A 19,921-nucleotide genomic window follows, 5' to 3' on the forward strand; every position below is an offset into this window, starting at 1 on the left:
AAGTTCAGACTGTACTAAAAGCTAATTAATTCTGTGGTTTTGGTTCTCATTGAAGCCTCCTTTCTCCTGTGCACAAATAGCTAATGAAGAGTGTGCATGCCAAGAAGTTGAAAAGGGATATTCTGAGTTCAAAAGACTATTGCACAGCAGATCTACTGAAAAAGGGAATTTCATTAAACAGTTCAAAAGATAATAAAGCTGCCTGCAATCAATTATAACTTGCATCCATACCAATTTGAGGGTTTATGCAACTATTTATTACTCTGAGTAAAACAAATATTTTCCACATCAATACGTGCCACAATATAGTAAAAAAAAGACCCCCCCCCCCCCCCAAAAAAAGGCAAGATTTGCAGAACATACATGAATCTTTTGTTGTGTACCTTTCTGTGCAAATATTTAAGGTGTCAATAATGTTACAAGGATTTTTATGAGACTTCACAGTGTTCACCTGGATTGCACAAGATTCTTGATAGAGCTCCTTAAAAGTAAGAAAAACGCTGTAAAATGTTTACTTGAAGAAAAAAACAAAACAACAACAAAAAACATACACCTGAGCCAAAGGCAGCAAAAGGCACCAAAACATCAGGTATTTTTCCAGCACCTACATTCCATTTATGTGACCAAAAAAATTCCTGCACTCACTGCAGCTCTTAACAGGAAATGTTTCTAACTTGTGCAAGCAGGAAGAGATCTTCCTCTGAACTGATACTGACCCATACATTTGCTTCATGTTGCCCACAGTAAATGTAGCCCAAAAATAATCTTGTTTGAATTGCAGCCTGACTCCCACAGCCATGGCCAAGATCTCTGAACAACGTGCAACTTGTCTGTTGAACGGAACCCTTGTTTTCATAGAAATAACGACGTTAATAATTAATTAAAAAATAAAAAAATAAAAAAAATAAAAAAAGACAAACTGCCACTCATCTTCTTTATCCTGTGGGGGGAAAATAAGGTTGTTTTTTATTTAACACCAAGAAGGCCAGCTGCCAGGAACATGAACAAAACAGTAAGTGTCCAATACTAGTGCAAGCAAGCAATCGTGCTCCTGCTTACAGGCAATTTCTGAATAAGGTGTAGCTGTAAACCACAGGTAAGAAATCTTTGCTATTTTTAGACACTTTGTTTTAAAGATATTTATTGGAAACAACATAGCCAAACTGGTTTGTACAACTCAACAACCTTTTTTACTTTTCCATGGCTAAGAAAGTTTGTACTGATTAAGGACCCATACCAGCCAACATCTCTTTATTTTTAATTGTGGGGCAAAACAGAAAGAGCTGAAATCTTAATGAAAAACACCACACAGAAAAGTTGTCACAGGCTATTAAAATATATCTTCATTTTACAAAATGTGGTTCAAAAGGCAGATGTCCACTTTTTTTTTGATGAGTGGTCGTTTTCCTCTCTCTGAGGGTTCATAAGATAGAGATGGGGAAAAAAAATGGAAATATTAATAACTCACTTTTATGAATCCAACACTTATTATATATTACATGACCAAACATTGCTAAATCTAATTTTACTCTCCGTGTGTATGTATTTGAAATAAACCAGCTTACAACTCCAAAAGAAAAAGGAAAAAATTAAAAAAGCTCATCATTTATTTATTTTCTAGCCAGCAAATCTTTGCAGGCATTATATTCACAGTAGCAGTAAAACTATTGCAATTAATCTTCAACTCACAAAGCTCAATGTGACCATCCGCCAAGAAGCCTGTATAAGTCTGGACTAAGTATAACTTCACACTCCCTGAATTTCTTACTGTTAGGTTTTAAATTTAAAGTTTTAACAATGAGAACTCATTTCATCAGATATCAATTAGGAATTCAAACAGGGGAGCTCAGCTAATACATTTCAGAGTACAATTCTAAACATCTGATTTAAAGTGATTGCCATCTTGACCCTGCAATCTCTGCATCCAAATCTTTCCACATCAGACTTTCAAGACATTTTTCGGAGCTGGTAGGAAACAAGGATGGCTGTAACTCACAGGGTGGGAGAGGAACAGGCTCTTTGACCTCATTGTCTCCCATCCACCAGCACAACCACTGGCTACAATAGTTGGAAAGGCCCATGAGTACTGCTATCATTCTCCATCAAATTCCCAACCCAAAAGGAAATTACAATGATGACATGGGGGGTTTCTTTATTATTGTTTGTTGTTTTTTTTTTTAATTATGCTGACATCAAACATTTATAGCGACACATATAAGAATATATTATATATTTATATAAATATATAGGATATTTATATAAAATATATAAATAAATACATATACAAAGTATGGCATTACTCTCCAGAGAGCTGGTACATTTCACAGGCCTCCTTTCCTTATCCAGATTTCATTGTCACACAATTTATTTCATGAAGTTCAATAAACCATCAGCCAAAACAAAACAGAAGCAAAACTGCCAAAGACTTCTTTATATGAAAGCATCACCTATTAGAATAAAACCAAAACACCCATTCTCCAACCAAAAGGACATATAATGCCATGGCAGGTTTGGAAATTTAAACTGTGGTTCTCACTCTATGCTTTAATACAGGCAAATAATTTCTACCAAAGTCAAAGGAAGAAACCATTATGTGTAGTATAAACGGAGCACACAGGTCTCAACAGACAAGTACACAATCCCCTCATTTGCACTATTTTAAACGTAAGCTCCTCATAGCGAATGTGTGCTTTGATAGCATATATTCATACAACACAGAATAGACATAGCTTTTAAAAATAAGTCAGCAAACAGAAAGGCTGGTACTGCAATGGCAATTTTTTGTCCATAAACATTTTATACTAACATGAGGATATTTGAAGGAAACAGACAAAACATAAGCCTTGTTGCACTAACTGAAGCTAAGGACGGATGAAAAACGAATGCTTTACCGAGAGCTTCAGTGCAACTGTTAATTTTTCCAGTGGCATAATTCAGTGATGGGTACATCAGAAATACCATTAAAATAATAGACAAATTTTATAAGATTTTCATGGCATTTGTACCTACTTCATATAATGAAACAATCCCTTCTGGAAATACTTCCTTCACTCCACAAGTTTCTTTCTAATATCTAGAATAGTTCCATGTGCATGCACATGGAACTATACACATATGGAAATCATCCTATATTTTTACCTTCTCTTTGCATATAGAAGTATACACTAGAATTACTGTGGAGTTTGGTATTCATATGTCACATTTAAATAAGTTTATTTTAAAACAATTATATTAAATACAGACTAACAGAATATTCATAGTATACTTTACAGAAAAAATAGTCACGTCTTCATTTTAGAAATATGTCTCTTAAAAAGTTCTTTGAGATTTCTATAAAAACATTTTACCCGTGAAGATAATTCAGACCTATGGAAAAACCCTAACCTTTAAATCCTCGTGTGTCACTTTTTGTTCCTTATTAATTTTACAGCCTATGAATTCTTTCAAATTAAAACCACAACCTCTCAGGATCAAATTGGCCACAAGCCATTTTTTAAAGTCAGTGCAGAATCCCTGAATCCATTCTGAAGTGCCTTGTGTTTTTCTTTCTCTCTTGGTATCAATAGTGCAGGTTTTCATGGGAATTCAGAGCTCCCTACACATTCTATAGAAAGCTCAATACGCTTCAGTGGCCAGGTACAGCTGCAGAACCCACAGAGGCCTGGATCCCCCCAGCCACCAAAGGAGACAGACAGGAAGCAGAGATCATAACACCTTGCAAAACACAGTACTTCCCTCCAAGGTCTCTGCTAGGTCCAGCTGTCACACACAGATGCCAGAAGAGCTGGCATTCAGCCCTCACTTGCTTTCCAAGTTATAGCAGTGGACGTCTCCTTTTCCCTTGCCATCATATCCAGGAAGCGGTTGTCCATATTTATCCACACACCAGCAATAACCTCTTTTTCGGCCTTTGGATGGACGACACTGAAACAGAATGTAGCACCTAATTAACACATTTTTTGTTTTATTCTGCTCTTGGAGTTATGACAAGCAGGAATCTTGTTTGATAGCTGTACTGCTATATTCTAGCCATATATAGAATCAAACAAAAAATTCGCTAGAAGACATTTCTAGAATCAAATTGAAGATTTAACCTCTAGTAAGATCTTATACCTCTAACAAAGTATAACAATATCTAATGTAATATTCCACCCATAAGCCATTTTGTATTTATAATAAAACTGTTCCAAGAATTACCAGAAAACAGCATAATGAACTACTCCTTATTATATTAAAGAACATAGTTGTTACCTGTTGAATTTCAGAACTACTTACAACCATGCAGGTCGATGACTCAGACCCATCTTTGGAAAAGAAAGTCAAGAGGCTTGTTCTGCACTAAAAGCATAAGTCTGGCAAAGACTACTCTTTCAGCAATAAACACCTTTGTTTTGCATCTGTTTTCTGAAGGAATATCAATACCATCATTTATGTTGTATTAATAGATACCCAATTCTTCTGAAACTGAGCTCTTATGTCAAGAACTGCCAAGGGCTTTGGAATTGTATTAGTCTACAACATACATTACTGTCAGAAATCAGTTGCGTAGTAGCATTTCTTAACAAACTGACCAACATTAAATCGGCATCAAATAAACACAGATACTAAACTTCTTCAGAAATAGTAATGTGCTAAAAGAAGATTTAAAAAAAAAAAAAAGTCTACCCTGTACTAACACACTTCCAAAGAAATCAAGAAAGGTAAAAGCTAGACTAAAGAAGATGACACTCAGTAAGTAACCCTGGACACAGCTCAGCCTAAAGGAAACTCTGCAAGGTCTTCATCTTTTCAAAAGACACGTGGCTACTAGGCACAGAGTCTCCAACTGTCAAGCTCTTTGCTAAGACATAACCTCCATCTATATCCAGTTGTTTAGATTTGATGGTAAAGGATTCACTGCAAATGCTAACAGAGAAAGATGTTTAGTCAGGACAGAAAAAATTCTGACTCCAGCAGAAGTGGTAACAAACGCACTTAGTTTTTCAAAGGCTGGGGTTTTCATCTGTTGTACCACTGTGTGAAAATAAATGGGCCAGACAGAATACTGTAAAAGCTATCATACAGTAAATGCTACACCTCAGATCAGAGCAATGCAAGCATTTCAGAAGTTCATGCTGGGTACCAGCTGTAGATTTACTACAAGCCATGTAAACTTCCTGCTGTAATTCTTCTACATTGTTCTCACACTGTCATACACATTCTGCTCTCCCATGTCAGTGATCAGCAAGGCTCATGTGTTTCCCACACATGGGTGCATAAGGAAACTTCAGGTAAATGTTGTGCATCACTCATTGCCCACAGCATCTGACACTTTTAAGCCTAGCTTAGCACCTCAGGTCAAAGAGTGGTTTGCCAAAAAGTATGAACACGGGCTACTCCTGGGGACTGCCTGCACCTGCACACAGACCCTTGAGCCAAGTAGTTTCTGGCAGCAAAGATAGTACTCACTACGAAGTTGTGAAAGACAGATGAGAACAGATCACACATTAGACCAAATCTCTGAATATTCCTCCCTGGCAGGAATCCAGGTTTTCACCTGGGCTTAGTTTAGAGTAAGTGAAATAACATCAATCGTCACTGCAACTGAAAGTTATTCTTAAATTTGTATCTTAAGCTTTATTTTTTAGTTTTTTGGGTTGCTCATTTTTTTGTGTGTGTGTTTGTTGTTTTTTTTTTTTTAAGAGAGAGTGAAAAAGTTCAAGTCTATTGAGAGAACAGCTACATTAATTAATTATATGCTGAACTGCATGATTAGCTTTTACTGGAAACTAGTTACTTTCTTTGTTGGCTTCCTGCATCAAATCTTTAAATATGAAATCAAAGTACATTTTAGAATCATACATTGTCTCAAAAAACAGACCCATATTTGTCCATCTTCTCTAGGATTTCACTGAATGGCCGTTCAAAGGCCACTGATGCCAACATGATTCTTTTCTTTACCTTTGGTGTTAACTGGACTTGGCTATATCCTAAGTGATAACAATTAGTTTAGCACACTAAATCCTTTCTGCTTGGTATCAAGTAATTTGTAAACAACTGCCTTCGCATCATTTAAATTTTACAAATAAGGAAACTGAGGCAGCAATTCTGTAGTTGTTTTAACCAAGTGCTGTCACAGATGGCGCCTAAATTAGACTGCTAATTTCTTGCTGTTATCTGTTTCTCTGGCAATTAAACTAAACTTCCACTCATAACAGCAATCCTCCCCTTTTAGAAGTACTATGTTTGGTATATTAAACAACTCTCAACTGAATCACAGGCTTGTATCACCATCAAAACAAATGATAAGTTGAAGCTATCTCACACTGCTGGAGGTTTGGCTTACTTTTTACAGCTGCATACTCCACTTGTGGAATTAACAATAGCACCTTGAAAATGAAAACCACAGGTTTAGTTTCATAGTTGAAATAACACTGAGGGGAAAAAGAAAAAAAAAAAGAAAAAAAAACCCACAACCTTTTGCAGTCCTACGATTTTATACTACTTGCTCAACAATACTGTCAAAAGAAAAGCATTTCAGATTCAGATGTGATGTTTTTATCATGAAACAGCTAGCCTGCATTTGCTACTGAAATGGAGCACAATCTGCATAAAGTAAGTATACATACTGTATTCCATATACATTTCTCAGCCCTGACTTCTGTATGACTTCAGAAGTCCAAAAAAGCTGGAAAACTGCCCAAGCAGTGGAGTCAATAGTTACTTCTGATAGCAGCACCAGCTGCCAGCCTCATGCCACCTGCCCCTCTGCTCTCCACAAAGACATACCATAGAAGCAGTTGTGGGACACACCAGAACATATGGTATCCCTGTGGAATCCTGATCAGCCCAGAGGTCTCTGCAGAGCTACAACTGTGGTCTCCTGAAACAGCACAGACTGCCTTGACGTACACCTCAGGCTGCGCTGGCTCCTGCCAAGCCCAGCTCTGCTTTCAGTGGAACAACTCCAGCTCACATTTAGGTGAATATCTGTATCTGGTATACAAATATAGGACAATAATTCCAGTTTCATCAAAGCTTTCTTTTCATGCCTAAGGCAGAAACGCACCCATATTAACCTAATCCATGTAAACATAGTTACATTCCATACTTGAATAGTACAGGCTTACATGTGTGATTTATTAAGATGAAGAAGTCTAGATTTTAGTATGCTCGATTTTTTAAAAGTTTATATATAAACACAAGGTCTAAAATAATTTTTTGTTACATCATGAGAAATAATATTCTTGAATTTGCTGCAAATTACTTTCTATGGTTATTCCTGAAAAGTCCATCTCTACGTATCAACAAATGTCAAGAAAAGTAATTGCTTTCAACTGGACTGCAAGAGCAAGTGACCAGGAAAGAAAAATACACCAACATAAAAAATGCCTCCTGAATGAGATTTTACGATTGTAATTTAACGGATTCCTACCACCTCATCACCTATATATACACATGAATACCCTAAGCAGTAGTTTCAGTCACTTCTAGAATTAAAAATGTTTAACTAACACTCCTTTTCTGATGGATTTACTGCCTATTTCCTAACAAATTATTCTAAATTTTGTTGTCACAACAAAATATAATTGAATTACAGACTGAATGCTGCTGAAAGAAATTAACAAAATAGTCTAGTGTTCTCTTAATCAGTTTCGATATCTGCTTGTGGTTCCCGAAAACGTCAGGCCTAAGTTTTAAGGCTTCATAAAACAAATAAAGCTGTACTGTTTTGGAGAATGTGAATTCAGTGTGGCCAGAACTAATTTCTCCATCTGGTGTTTCTTTTCTTGGAGTTGATTAATCAAGGGTAATTGAAATACACTGTTATTTTTTTACATTTTGTTTATGTGAGAAGCAGCCAGCTCCTATAAGCAATACCTGTGAAGGCCCGTGCCAGCAGTTGATTGTAATTCATTTAGAGTAGCAACATTCAAACTGCATTACACATATTTCCTCACACTGTCTCAATTTGCAGACATTTCTTAACAAGATTCTGTGCTGCAAACTACCATGCAGCTAAGAGACTTGTACAGATCAGCACAGTGCATGACAAGGTTGGCCATTTATGAAAGTACCCCTTCAAGATTTATGTGTGCTGACCGGATTGCTGTTGCAATCACCTTTTCTAAACCTATTTGAGAGGCCCCAGGTAGCACGGAGACTACACGCAGCACAGAAGTTTATTTGCTCTGTACCAACACCTCACTCTAGGTAAATGAACTTCTAGGAGTAAAGACTAGAAAAGTGAATCTATATTTTCATCCCCCTGCCCCCACTTCCAATTCAATTCATTTTCTGCCTCCATGGCAGAGCCATGACTAAACAGTAAGACACTTGACTATATTTCCCATAGATCTGATCTAATATATGCACACACTAAAGAAAATATGGAAGTCACCACCTTTTTGTGATAGAACTAAAACTTTAAGGTCAAAAGACAGATAAGAGGAACAACTATCTACTGAACAAGTAAATACCAACCTGTGGTCTTCTGTAATACCTATAGAAGAATAACGACTACAGTACACTTACATATCATCAATGCAGTTAAGTAACATGCTGTTCTGAACTAGCTAAGCATATGCATTTATGGCATAGCAGCAAAACACAGTTCTATCCTTGCTCCACAGAGGAGCTCATGTAGCAGTCCGTGGAATTTCCTGAACAAATGCAGACTGGGATTTGAGCACTGCTATCTGCTAATTTACAGGCAATGAGACATGAACTGACAGTGAGTTCTCAAAACTTCAGAAGCAAATTCTCCCTGCATGGGATTTATCACCAACAGCTCTGGAAAAAGCTTGGGAGTGTAGATAAGCTCAGCAGCACACAGCAAAGGTTATACAACACAGCCCATTGCTAGACCAATGGCAGAAGGTAAACTCATCCCTATTTCAAAAAGCCCATCTGACACTACAAGCTAATTGTAGAGCTTCATGAAATATCTGAAAGTGTAACATTGTTTTTAAGAAAGCTGGAAGACAAACAATGAGGAGATACTACTCCAAAAATGAGACGGTCTGCTCTGAAGTTGGCCTATCACTTCCCACTCACCAACCGCATCAGACATTAACACACTTAACTACTCTTGGTTAACACAGCTAAAGAGGCTGACTCATGTAAACCCAAATGGGAGACAAGATAGTTCACAAAATCTGTAGCAACAACAGAGATTTGCCTTCAGAAAAAACCTGTGCCTACTGAGCTCAGGAAATTCTGGAGTTATATCAGGACATACATTCAAAGACAGGTCAATAACTAAACAGCAGAATTAGAACAGATGTGCACAAAAAGCAAGCAGCCTGTTGTGTCTTGCACTTCTTCAAGCTCTTAAATGAACTTCAAGGGCAGCTCTGAATGGAGAATGCTGCTGCAGTACAACTAAAGCACAAATACCTGTAGCTTATGTCTGCATTTGTGAAGAAGGGTCACAACCTCGAAGTCAAATGCAAACGGAAAACCAAGGAGGACCATCTTTGCTGCACATCAACTATTAGAGGTATCACTTTCATGATAACACGACCTGGATTTTGGAAGTGATCTGTGTAGCACATAAAGGACAGACACATGTCCTTCTCAAATTGCTTTTTGTAATATAATCCAGTGCAGTTCTTCTAGGAACTTTCAAGCAGCTATTTACAATTCAAAGCACTGATCTATTGCAGTCATATGGTGACTGCAACATTTAGCTCTGTGGGTTATTACAGAGGCACTGCTTTTTTTAAACTGAAGGGTATTAATAACTAGGACAATGGCCAAGCCATGTGTGATTAGGCACAAAGTTTCTCAAATTAATCTGCTGCTATGAACAACAGAAAATAAAAACATTATCCCCACTTAACAAGGTTCAACAGTATCACATCAGGACCTGAAACCTGAATTAAAACGGTTCCTCTGTAAAATGATAAATAATGAGCATTCCTGGCAAAGGCCTTCAGCAGAAGGATGAGAACAATGCAGAAAAAAGTGAAATGTATTCACTGAAACAATTGAGACACTGCACTTACTTGCTTTTTCTTGTAGAATCCCTTCTTGTCACAATTTGGAATATGGAAACCCCTAGGACTCAAGACATTCAGGATCTTCAGGTGGTTTAAAGTGTCTTCCATTTCTCTACGACAGGGACCCTGTTAACGAGCACATTTTAGAAAGTACAGGTTAAACTTCTTTCCCAAATGCTGTCTTTCACACAAGACTTAGTAAAACCTCAAAGGTTAAACAAAGGTTAAACCAAACAAATCCATTAAAACAAAGGAAATGCCAAAAAGCAAACCATTCACAGATAAAGTTCTGACATTATGCTTTATTCAGGATAAAGCATAATCTCTAACTTCTAATATACTTCTGATTTCTAAACACTGAAGGCCACCTAACACGCTCACGCAAAGTGGCATTTCCAGCTGAAATCACAATCACATATGTGTAAAAGAAGACAGCCTGTATGTCAATCAGCCATATGTAACACAACTTAAGGAAGGAACAACCTGATCTTCATCAAGCAGGAAAAGAAGAACACAGGCAATTGGAAATACAACAGTTGGCAAACCTTCCCCAGTGCCATCTGATTTCTGTAATTCTTCTGGATTTAAAGGACTGAATAAAACATACTAAATTGAAAATGAGTAGTTTGGCATACTGTACAGGTGTTTATAAATATACTGCAACTTTGGATAAAAACTCCAAATTTCAGCTGAACCAAATGGATGCGATCACGCAAATAAATGCAGTCATACAAACAAATGGTTGCACATGACATTTTCATCATGTAAGTATGTAACTTTTTGCACTAGTTAATCTGCAAAACAGACAATAACATAGTGTGGATTATCTCTATGACAATGAGGTAAAAACTTCCAGAATTATTTCTTAAAACCTGTCTCAAACCTCAACTAATTATTTCTCACTGAAGCCCAAAAGAGTCAGAGTGTAAAATGCCACCAGGCCCAATTTTCAGTCAGCAAAGTAGGAAATGAGAAGTTAAAATTTTACCAGAATTCAGGAAAGCAGTCAGTGTTAGCAGCAGGGTCAGAATTCAGGAATCACATCCTGCATACTCTGTTTACCACACTCCTCTCTGAGCACATTACTGACTCAGTCTACCAAACTGATTCTTCAGTGGAGACCAAAAATTCTTAACACAAGTTACACATGTTTAAAATGTTTAAGTTGCTGTACCAACACAAAGACCCACTGGATAAATTATCAATTAGTAGAACAATGACATTTATACTTTCAATTAGTAATGTCACAAGTTCACCCATATAAAGTGTCTTTCATGCGTCTGAAAACGTACAGATGCCACTGTCCTGCTGAAGTTTAAAACTGGTTTTCTGGTAAGCAAGAACCTTCCTCGCTGTTTTTTTTTTTCAGTATCAATCCTCACAAGTTCTGAACAAGTGATTTAAATTGCTGCTTTTATTGGCAGCAAGCAAAAAAACTCACAGTGACTGCAGATCACACACTGAAGGATTTGGGATTGAGTTCTGCCTACACAATTAACAACAGCATGTTTTAATCCTTATTTTGAAACAGGTCTCATAAGTCAAAGAAGTGAAGATCAAAACCTAGCACACAGACATAGATAGGTTGTCATTTACTTGCTTAAGCGCCTGCCTCAAATGGACCTAGTTCTAGTTCCTACCAGAGATGGGTATGTAAACAGTGTTGTTAAGCCACACAGAGACCATACACCATGTAAGTAAAACATTCATTCCATATAAAAGGAGGACGCTATTTCCTTAAAGATAAAAAAACAAAACAAAACAAAAAAAACTCACTCTTAATAGAAGAGGCTCATTATTTCAAATTTTTGGGAAGAGGATGTGCTAACACCTGGATACTTAAAGCATTTTCACTGGCTGGTCATAAGCAACTAATCGAACAACACAGTTTAACCAGCCCTCCTGTGTTATCTTGGGAGGGCACAGTCTTAGGACAAAACATTCCTAAAGTTTCAAAACTTCTTGCAGGCGTGAAGCTACGTCTGGTTTCAACACAACTGTTTTGATAAGGTGCCAAAGTGTATCAGCCCATATTTTTAAGTTGCATGGCACAGGTTTGACAATACCAAGCTAGCAGCCAAAAAGTTTTTGAACTGGAATTAATATCCCCTCAGATTCACCACACTCCAGCTGCCCTGCAAATTCTTTCTAATGGGTATATTCCTTACCTCTGTGCCACTGCATGCACACATTGGTGCTCAATGATAAACTGCAAGAAGTGGACATGCCATGCAATGAATGTCTATTCACTCAAAACCCTAATCTAGGCATCACAACTTGCCACTCATGGGCTGCATGCAGCTGAGCACTATGCAACCCTTGCTCCGTGGTAGCAGCTCTGCCCCACCCAGCCCCAGGAAACAAGGAGGGTACACTGCTGACAAATAATATGGCGCTACACTTGATTTGAATGGAAATGATTCCAGTTTTCGAAGTTTACAATTTGAAAAGACATCGTGTGCAGAAACACGCTGCCAAATTTGACACATATCAAGGAATCACAGAATGGTTTAGGTTGGGAGGAACCACTGAAGGATCATCTAGTTGTCCCAATTCTCCTGCTACAGGCAATGATATCTCCCACTAGGCCAGGCTGCTCAAAGGCCCACGCGGCCTAGCCTAGAACATCTCCAGGGAGGGGTGCCCTGCAGAGTTTTCTCTTCTCCTGGCTGGAAAGTCCCAATACTTTCACATTCCCCCTACGGGGGTCCTCCAGCCATCTGATTATTGAATGCTTCATAAAGACAAAAAAAAAAGCAGAACTGAGAAAAGTGTCACTTCAACAAAATATTTTTTATAAGTTATAATTCAAATAGATTCTGTTATAAAAACTAGTTACATGACAGCAAATCTGCCCGCAAATTAAATAAAATCAAAACCATTTTCTGATGGTGAGTTTGTTAAGCAATATAGAGAAAGCACACATACATAAAACAGATTCTTATAATATCAGTTCTTATCAGACTACAGCCAGGTGAACTGAAGAAATGGGAACTATCTACCGAAAGAAATTTGGAGAGTAAAGCTGCTAATTTCAAATTTTATGCTTTGGCAACATAGGAAAGTACTGATGCTATAGATACAGCTCAACTTGCTATTTTCATTAGAGGTAATGACAACATATATAATATCACTGAGCAAAAGGCTTCTTTGGTGCCACTCAAAGACACAACAAAGTCTCTTGGTTTATATGAAGCAGTAAAAAGAAATACATTAAAGCCATTTTCTTTGACCTTTGTCAACATAACTGGTATAGCTACTGATGGTGCTCTAGTGATGGCTAGTTTAAAAAAAAAAAAGAAAAAAAGAGGGCCTTACAAAACTAATAGAAGATGATGCAATTACTGCACTTGATGAACCATCACTACATCAGACATCAAGAAAATTTACATGTTAAAGATGTAAAATGGATAGTGTCATGCAAATTGTCATAAAAACCATCAACTTCATAAAGTCCAAGGGACTGAATCACTGACATTTCATTCAGCATCCTTTTAAGGAACTCCTAGATTATGGGGGCCACCATTTACTTTTCGGAAGGAAGCTGGAGTAAGATGCTAAACAGAATCTGCAAAGTGAAATCAAGTCCTTAAAAGGAATCAAAAAAGAATATTTTTGCCAGAATGTGAAGACTAAAAATGACTCTCAGGTTTAGCATTTTTGGTAGATTTGGCTGCTCATTTAAATGAGTTAAATACACATCTTCAAGGTGAAAGATCACCTTATCTATGCTATGTTTCAGACAACAACAGTGTTTGAAATGAAACTTAAATTATGGGAGGCTCAAGCTATGGCAAATAATTTTGGTACAGTGGCTAAACACAATCTGTGAATAGCAAATAATATGCAGCCATTCTTTCAGTTTTGATTAAGGAATTTGAGAATAGGTTTCAGGACTTTTGAAAAGTCATTTTTTGTATTTTGTATTTCTGACTGTAAAGTCAACATAAATACATTCTATGGGAAAATTTGCAAATAATGTATAGAGTTGCAATCAGACATTCAACTCAAGAAAGATTTGGTTGTGTGTCTTTATCCAGACTTTCATAAGCCCTCTGTTATCAGAGAAAAATACCCCTCACTTCACAATCATGCTTTATTTATGTCATCACTTATTGGCAGTACAGACATTTGTGAAAAATTATTGTAAAAAATGAAGCACAGGAAGAGTAATGTTGCACCAAAAACCTCTGGTGAACACCTTGAGAACTCACTAGGAATGGCAACCACTACCATCAAACTAGCCTGATGCCCCAGTTTCATAAAAACAAAGTCAAACATTCCAATAGTTCTATGTCTTCGTTGCTCCGCTTTGTTGTGTTTTTTTTCAATGTTTTCTTTTTTCTTTATTAAAACATAGATTTTATAACATACATAATATTTATTATATATTTTACATGCAACCCAAAGCAATTCCTCTTTGCTCAGTGCATCCGAAGCAAGACAGAAGGTTGGACAACCATGCCCTAAGTCCTTCAAACTAAGCCAATGCTCCACAGAGTGCAAACAAAAACGAGACGGATTATGTAGTGTATTTCTTTTTTCCTCACTATTACAATCCCCAATAACGCTTTTCGCAACCATATTTATTAAACAATGACACTATTAAACCTGTCTTGAGCCCACTGACAGAAACAGGTGGAAACAAGTATTTTCACTAAGAATTTATTTTCTGAAAAACATATTCATATCAATGTAAACACCAGTGCATTAGGCCTCTTTGTCTTCTGAACACAATCTGTTTGGTCAGCTGCTTGTCTGCATTTGCAGACTGAACAGCTGTATTGGCAAAACAGAATGCTTTAGATTAGTGTAACAAATATAACCATTTTGGTTCTTTTCTTCTTTATTTTGTTGAAATACAACATGCAAACGCAGCCACACATACAGAAGAAGGAAAATGTCTTTCCACTTACAGAATCTACTTACGTATTCAGTTTCTTGCTTGGATTCCGAAGAGAAATTCAGCGTATCTGTACTCTGTGAATCATATTCCACTTTATAACGCTGTGTATTTTTGGCTTGCTCTTTCCTGATGATATCTATTCTGATGTGCTGTGGAGGCAAATTTGAATCTGGCACTCTGTGCAAGTTTGGGATAGCCTGATTTTCTAAGCTACTGGTACTCCTGTCTTCTTCTGAATCACTGGAATTTCCTTTGAAAAGAACAAATTCAGTGAAGAAACAAAGTTAAAAGACTATCACCTGAGTCTGGAAAGGCAACAGACTACTGAATTCATCTACAACTTTAGTTTTTCTTTATAAAAACATATATGACACCAAACAATTCAGTATTCTGCAAGCATTAGCATCCCCCCTGTTAAGTGCAAAGAACTGTGATGAATTTTCTAACTAAAGACTCTCTTCCCTCCTGGCACTATGTCATTTCAACACCTGTGCTGGATGCCTCTAAAAAACATGCTGCCTTCTTTAATCACTTGAAAACTACTTATATTCATTTCACTTCCAACTATTTGCAAACCACTACTGCCCAGGTTTCTCAGTCCTCATTCTTTGCTGGTTTCCTTTCCTGGCAGAAGAAGGAAGGTCTGCCACATGCAGAGTGCTGCCAGCACTTGGCCCCAAGTCAGAGCTGTTAGCAGCCCAACCAACATGGGACACACAGAGTGCTCAAATCATGTACTTCTGACCCAGAGCAGATTTAAACAGCTTTAAATATACCTAACCTGGGAAACTTACCGGATAGAGAGCAACTAATGATCTCCCCTGGTAGAATAACAAAAAGAAAATACTTACTGTAAAGTTTCTACACCATGCTGAGTCTGATGGTACTAGTTAACTATTTTAACACCGCTTTTCTCTTTGCTCTCATACAGAACAGGAGAAAAAGTGTTTCTGATCTTAACAATAGAGGAATTAAAACATTTCTAGATTTACTAAACACACTTTTAGGGGTAAAAGGAAAAAATAAAAAAGCCATTCATTCTGTAGTGGTATCACAGAACAAATGTCTACTTCAAATACAAGCTTCAAAAGCAGTTTTTCTTTAAACTAATATCCACAGAGCTAGAGGAGAAATGCATTTTTCCAGAATACTGCATAAGCCCAGTGTTCCTTAACCTCCTGAGGCATTTGCCTACATTGCATTTCTCTCTTCTAAGGCTCCTGCAATGGAACTGTAAAAGGCCTTATTTCCTCTACAGAATGGATACTAGTCAGTATGCTAAGAAAGAAATCATATTGGGGTTGCACAATAATAACTGATGCAGAAGAAACATCCTGAAAACCTATATTAAAATATACTTGATGGCTCATTGGAAAACCAGAAAAGCCAAGAAATCCAGTGCTAAAACTGAAAGTCTGTGTTCATTTAGCTCATTTGAGTCTTGGTATTTCAACACAGACAGTATCATTCCACTGGCAATACACAAGAACCGGGGAGAAAAATGAGCAGGAGGGATCAGAGTCAATATCTTGATACTGGGGGTTTCAGTGCAGCCACTGAGGACAAAAGACGTAACTGACTGGGAAAATCCAGCTCCCAGTGCAAATGCACAGGAAGTTCAAGTCTTAAATTTAAGATTTCCTAGCTTGTGATGGTTAAAATCAAACTCTCAGCACTATTTGAACTCATTTCTGGCACTGCAGTGTCTCTTTTTTTAAATGATTTTTTTCCCCCCACAATCTCAGTTAAGTCTGCAATAAGTGGCACAACAAAAAACATCACAAGTTCAGATCTTCTACATATAAATATTACACCCTAGTAGGTTTTCTCCATTCAGATATTAGTTCACCAACTATACAAAAAAAATTATACTTACTGCACATTAAACAGCCCCCAGGATATTCACACAGTTTTGATAGACCATCACGTATTGATAGCGCTTATTAAGTTCAGAATTGTCATAATTCCACTTCTAAAGTAGTAGCATGTATTCAATTAACCCTATGCTACAAGATTTCATTATATAGTACCTTTACACTTTGTTGTAGTGTAGGCAAAACTGTTGCACAAGTTGCTTTCTCTCTTTCAAAAACAGACTAGAAGGCTGGAATATGAACATTACTAATTATGGCTTTAGTATCCCAAAATACGGGCTGTGAAAGTAGTAGCCTACTTTAGGTGGTATTAAGAAGTTCCTGCAATACACACCACCCACTGATTTCTAGCAATCACTAATAATGATCAAAGTGTAGCACTTAATGCAGGGACCTAGCCATGTGTAACAGAGAAGATGCGATCCTGCCCCAGGATAGAGGGTACCCCCTAGGAATCTTAATTCCTGAGAATTGGACTTGCAATGAAATTGGAGCAGCACCCAAAAAGAGGTGGACACTGAGTGTGTAATATTATCACGCAGGTTCAGCATATTACTTCCTTCTTGCAATCTAGAGTTTTCAATCATCATGCCTGGAATGTGAACTGCATGGGACCTACTTTGCACTTCTTAGGCAATCAAACACCTTTTTATTTCAAAATAGGAGTTCGCTGTGTGCCAAGAATACAAAACAGGAATTCAATACTCTAACTACTTCATATAAAAGGTGGAAGTATTTTCACCAGGCCTCTATCCCCTATTTCCTCTAGGGGTTGTTGCGCTGCCCCCCCCCCCCCCCATCAAACAGCACCAAGTTCCACGTACTGAGGAGTCCCCACCGTTTTCAAATCATTTGAAGAACAAACAGTCAAAACCCAGTTCATGTGATGAAGGAAGCTGCTCCATGCTCCAATGAGATTTAGAACTTCAGTAAGTACCTCTGAACTCTCAAGTATCACAGCTTGGGAGCAGCACATAAGTAATCATAATAATGCATGTCTTACTAGCATAGCAGCCAGTTTTTAACTGAAAAACTAGCGCCACTTCCTCAGCTAAGGAAAGGCCAGTCAAAGAGTTCCTGTAACCTAGCAGAAAAACCCCTAGTTTTTAAAAAGTGCAAAGGGTGGAAAGACTTCTGACACGCTTTTTCTATTAAATAAATATTAACATACTTGCTGTTGGTTAGCAAACAGTTTAATGAAATGCTTGCAGAGAGGGACTGTGCTTTCTGGATCTGAAACCCAGGTCTTCCTGTCTCTTAAGTTTCTAAATACGCGTGTTAACAGAACTTTTTCCAACCGTCTCTTCCTCTTCAAACCAAACAGAACCTGCTCTGTGAATACCTCGTTTGCAAGACATGCAAGAGGCACGAGAAAGCAGGGGAAAGCTTCTTTTCACTAAAGATTTATTTGCAATTCAGAGAAAAGCAGCGTCCTCTCACTGCTATGCCAATGCTTTGTTCTGAATAACTACCTCCAATGATCAGGGAAATACTTAACTACCTTTTTATTCTCTTTTTTTCCCCCATTTTTGATTCCCGGGGGCTTAACGTCCCGCGAGTTCACCACGCTGCAGGAGTCAGCCCACATTCTGTAGTTTTTTCGCACCCTCTTTCCAGGAACATTGGTGACAAATCACAGGGATTTCACCTACTTTGTAAGAAGGTTCTTCAACCTCACAGCCTCACACAGCCAAGCGAGCAGCGCACAACTCCTTCACTTCTCCTTCTACTTCTTTTAAAGAGAGCACCTACTCTTGTTTCGTGAAAAGCTACTTAAAAGCGAAGAAAACAAGTAACTCTTCCTTCTCCTTCAGAGGAAAAAAAAACCTCAAGCCGTTCGTGCTACACCGGCCCTGGGTGCCGAGAACTGCTGAAGCAGCAGACGGCGCTGGCCTCACCTTCCCCCGCCGCCCGACCCTTCTAGTTAGTGTACGTGACTGACTTTTCAACTTAAAAAAAGACTGACAGTGAAGCAATCAAGATGCCGGCATACACTCACGCAGACTTCGCGTTTTTCTTTGCGCACACCCCGAGCCGCAGCCCCTTACCTGCGGCGTGCGGCCCCGGCAGCAGGAAGGCCCGCAGCTTGTCTCCCGCCGTGGCGTTGGTGCAGAGCCCGCGGCCCTCCAGCAGAGCCTGCAGCGGCCGCGCCTCCTCTTGCCGCGGCTGGCAGTTGAGGCCGGCGCCGCAGCGCTCGGTGTAGATACCGCAGGGCTGCCCCACGCGCAGAGCGCAGGTGAGGCAGCAGCCGCATCCCGGCTCCCGCACCCGCTCGGCACAGTCGGGCTGCAGCGGCTTGCACTGCTGCAGCGCCCGCGCGTCGCAGGGCTCGCAGCGGACCACCGGCGCCGGCAGCGCCCGCCGGCCCACCAGCGCCAGCGCCGCCGCCGCCACTGCCCACAGCACGCCGGGCCGCGACACCATGGCAACCGTCGGAGGGGACCGCCGGAAGGCGTCTCCGTGCAGCTCCGACGGAGGGGGAGAGCGGAGGCGAGAGCCTCTCAACCCAGACCGGGGCTCGAGGAGCTTCGGGCCGCCCCTCCTCGCGCGGAGCGGCGGGCCGACCGAAGGCGGGCCCTGCCGCCTTGGAGAACGGAGGGGCGCGGTGGCGCGCTCACAGCCCGCGCCGCCTCGGAAGAGCCGCAGGGGGCAAGGCCCCGGCCTCCCGTAGCCCAGGCGGCACGGGGAGGAGGCGAAGGTGGAAGGCTGTGCTCCAGGCGCGCGCGCACCGACCCGTTCTCTCTTTAGCCGCCGGCCTTTAGTAATAGAGTAACTTGTTGGGAACAAAGGAAACTTTTCCTGCCCACCCCCCTGCAGAACGCCTCAACCACTTGGCTTGACGCTAGTTTTTCTCCCCCCAAAATCCACGTAGGAAAAAACAAACAAACAAAAAAAACTTGTAAAACTAAAAAGAAAAAAAAATCGCCAAAAACAACCTTTAAAAAGCAAGCCCAGACGATCTGAAGAGAATTCGGTCCAAAAACGCTTGAGAAAATAAAAGGCAGAAAAACAGGCGTGAAAGGAGAAAAATAGATGAGGAGGGAAAAAAGAAAAATTAAAGATCCCTTTTTATTCCTTAGGCAGTCCCCCCTCCCCAGCTCTGCACCCATCTACCCTCGCATGCCGCCCGGAGCTGCCTATATAGCGCAGCTGCCCCT

The 19,921-nt window shown here is 39.3% G+C and overlaps 1 protein-coding gene across 2 annotated transcripts; it reads right to left on the reverse strand.

Moving 5' to 3' along the window:
* Window positions 1-1,124: 1,124 nt before the first annotated feature.
* Window positions 1,125-19,921, reverse strand: IGFBP3 (insulin like growth factor binding protein 3). Of its 2 annotated transcripts, none has more exons than XR_014942686.1 (4): window positions 18,812-19,651; window positions 14,900-15,139; window positions 9,990-10,109; window positions 1,125-3,924 (listed from the first exon to the last, which is right to left on the reverse strand). XR_014942686.1 is itself a non-coding variant. In XM_015854870.3 (4 exons), the coding sequence occupies exons 1-4, from the start codon at window positions 19,185-19,187 to the stop codon at window positions 3,799-3,801; spliced, it is 849 nt and encodes a 282-aa protein (XP_015710356.1). In that variant the 5' UTR covers window positions 19,188-19,921; the 3' UTR covers window positions 1,125-3,798. The 2 variants fall into 2 exon arrangements, 1 of the variants encoding a protein (XP_015710356.1); XM_015854870.3 differs by having other exon boundaries at window positions 14,913-15,139; window positions 18,812-19,921.

The sequence above is a fragment of the Coturnix japonica genome, chromosome 2, assembly GCF_054131305.1.
Source record: "Coturnix japonica strain WE chromosome 2, WE-NBRP24, whole genome shotgun sequence".
In the NCBI taxonomy this organism is placed as follows: domain Eukaryota; kingdom Metazoa; phylum Chordata; class Aves; order Galliformes; family Phasianidae; genus Coturnix; species Coturnix japonica.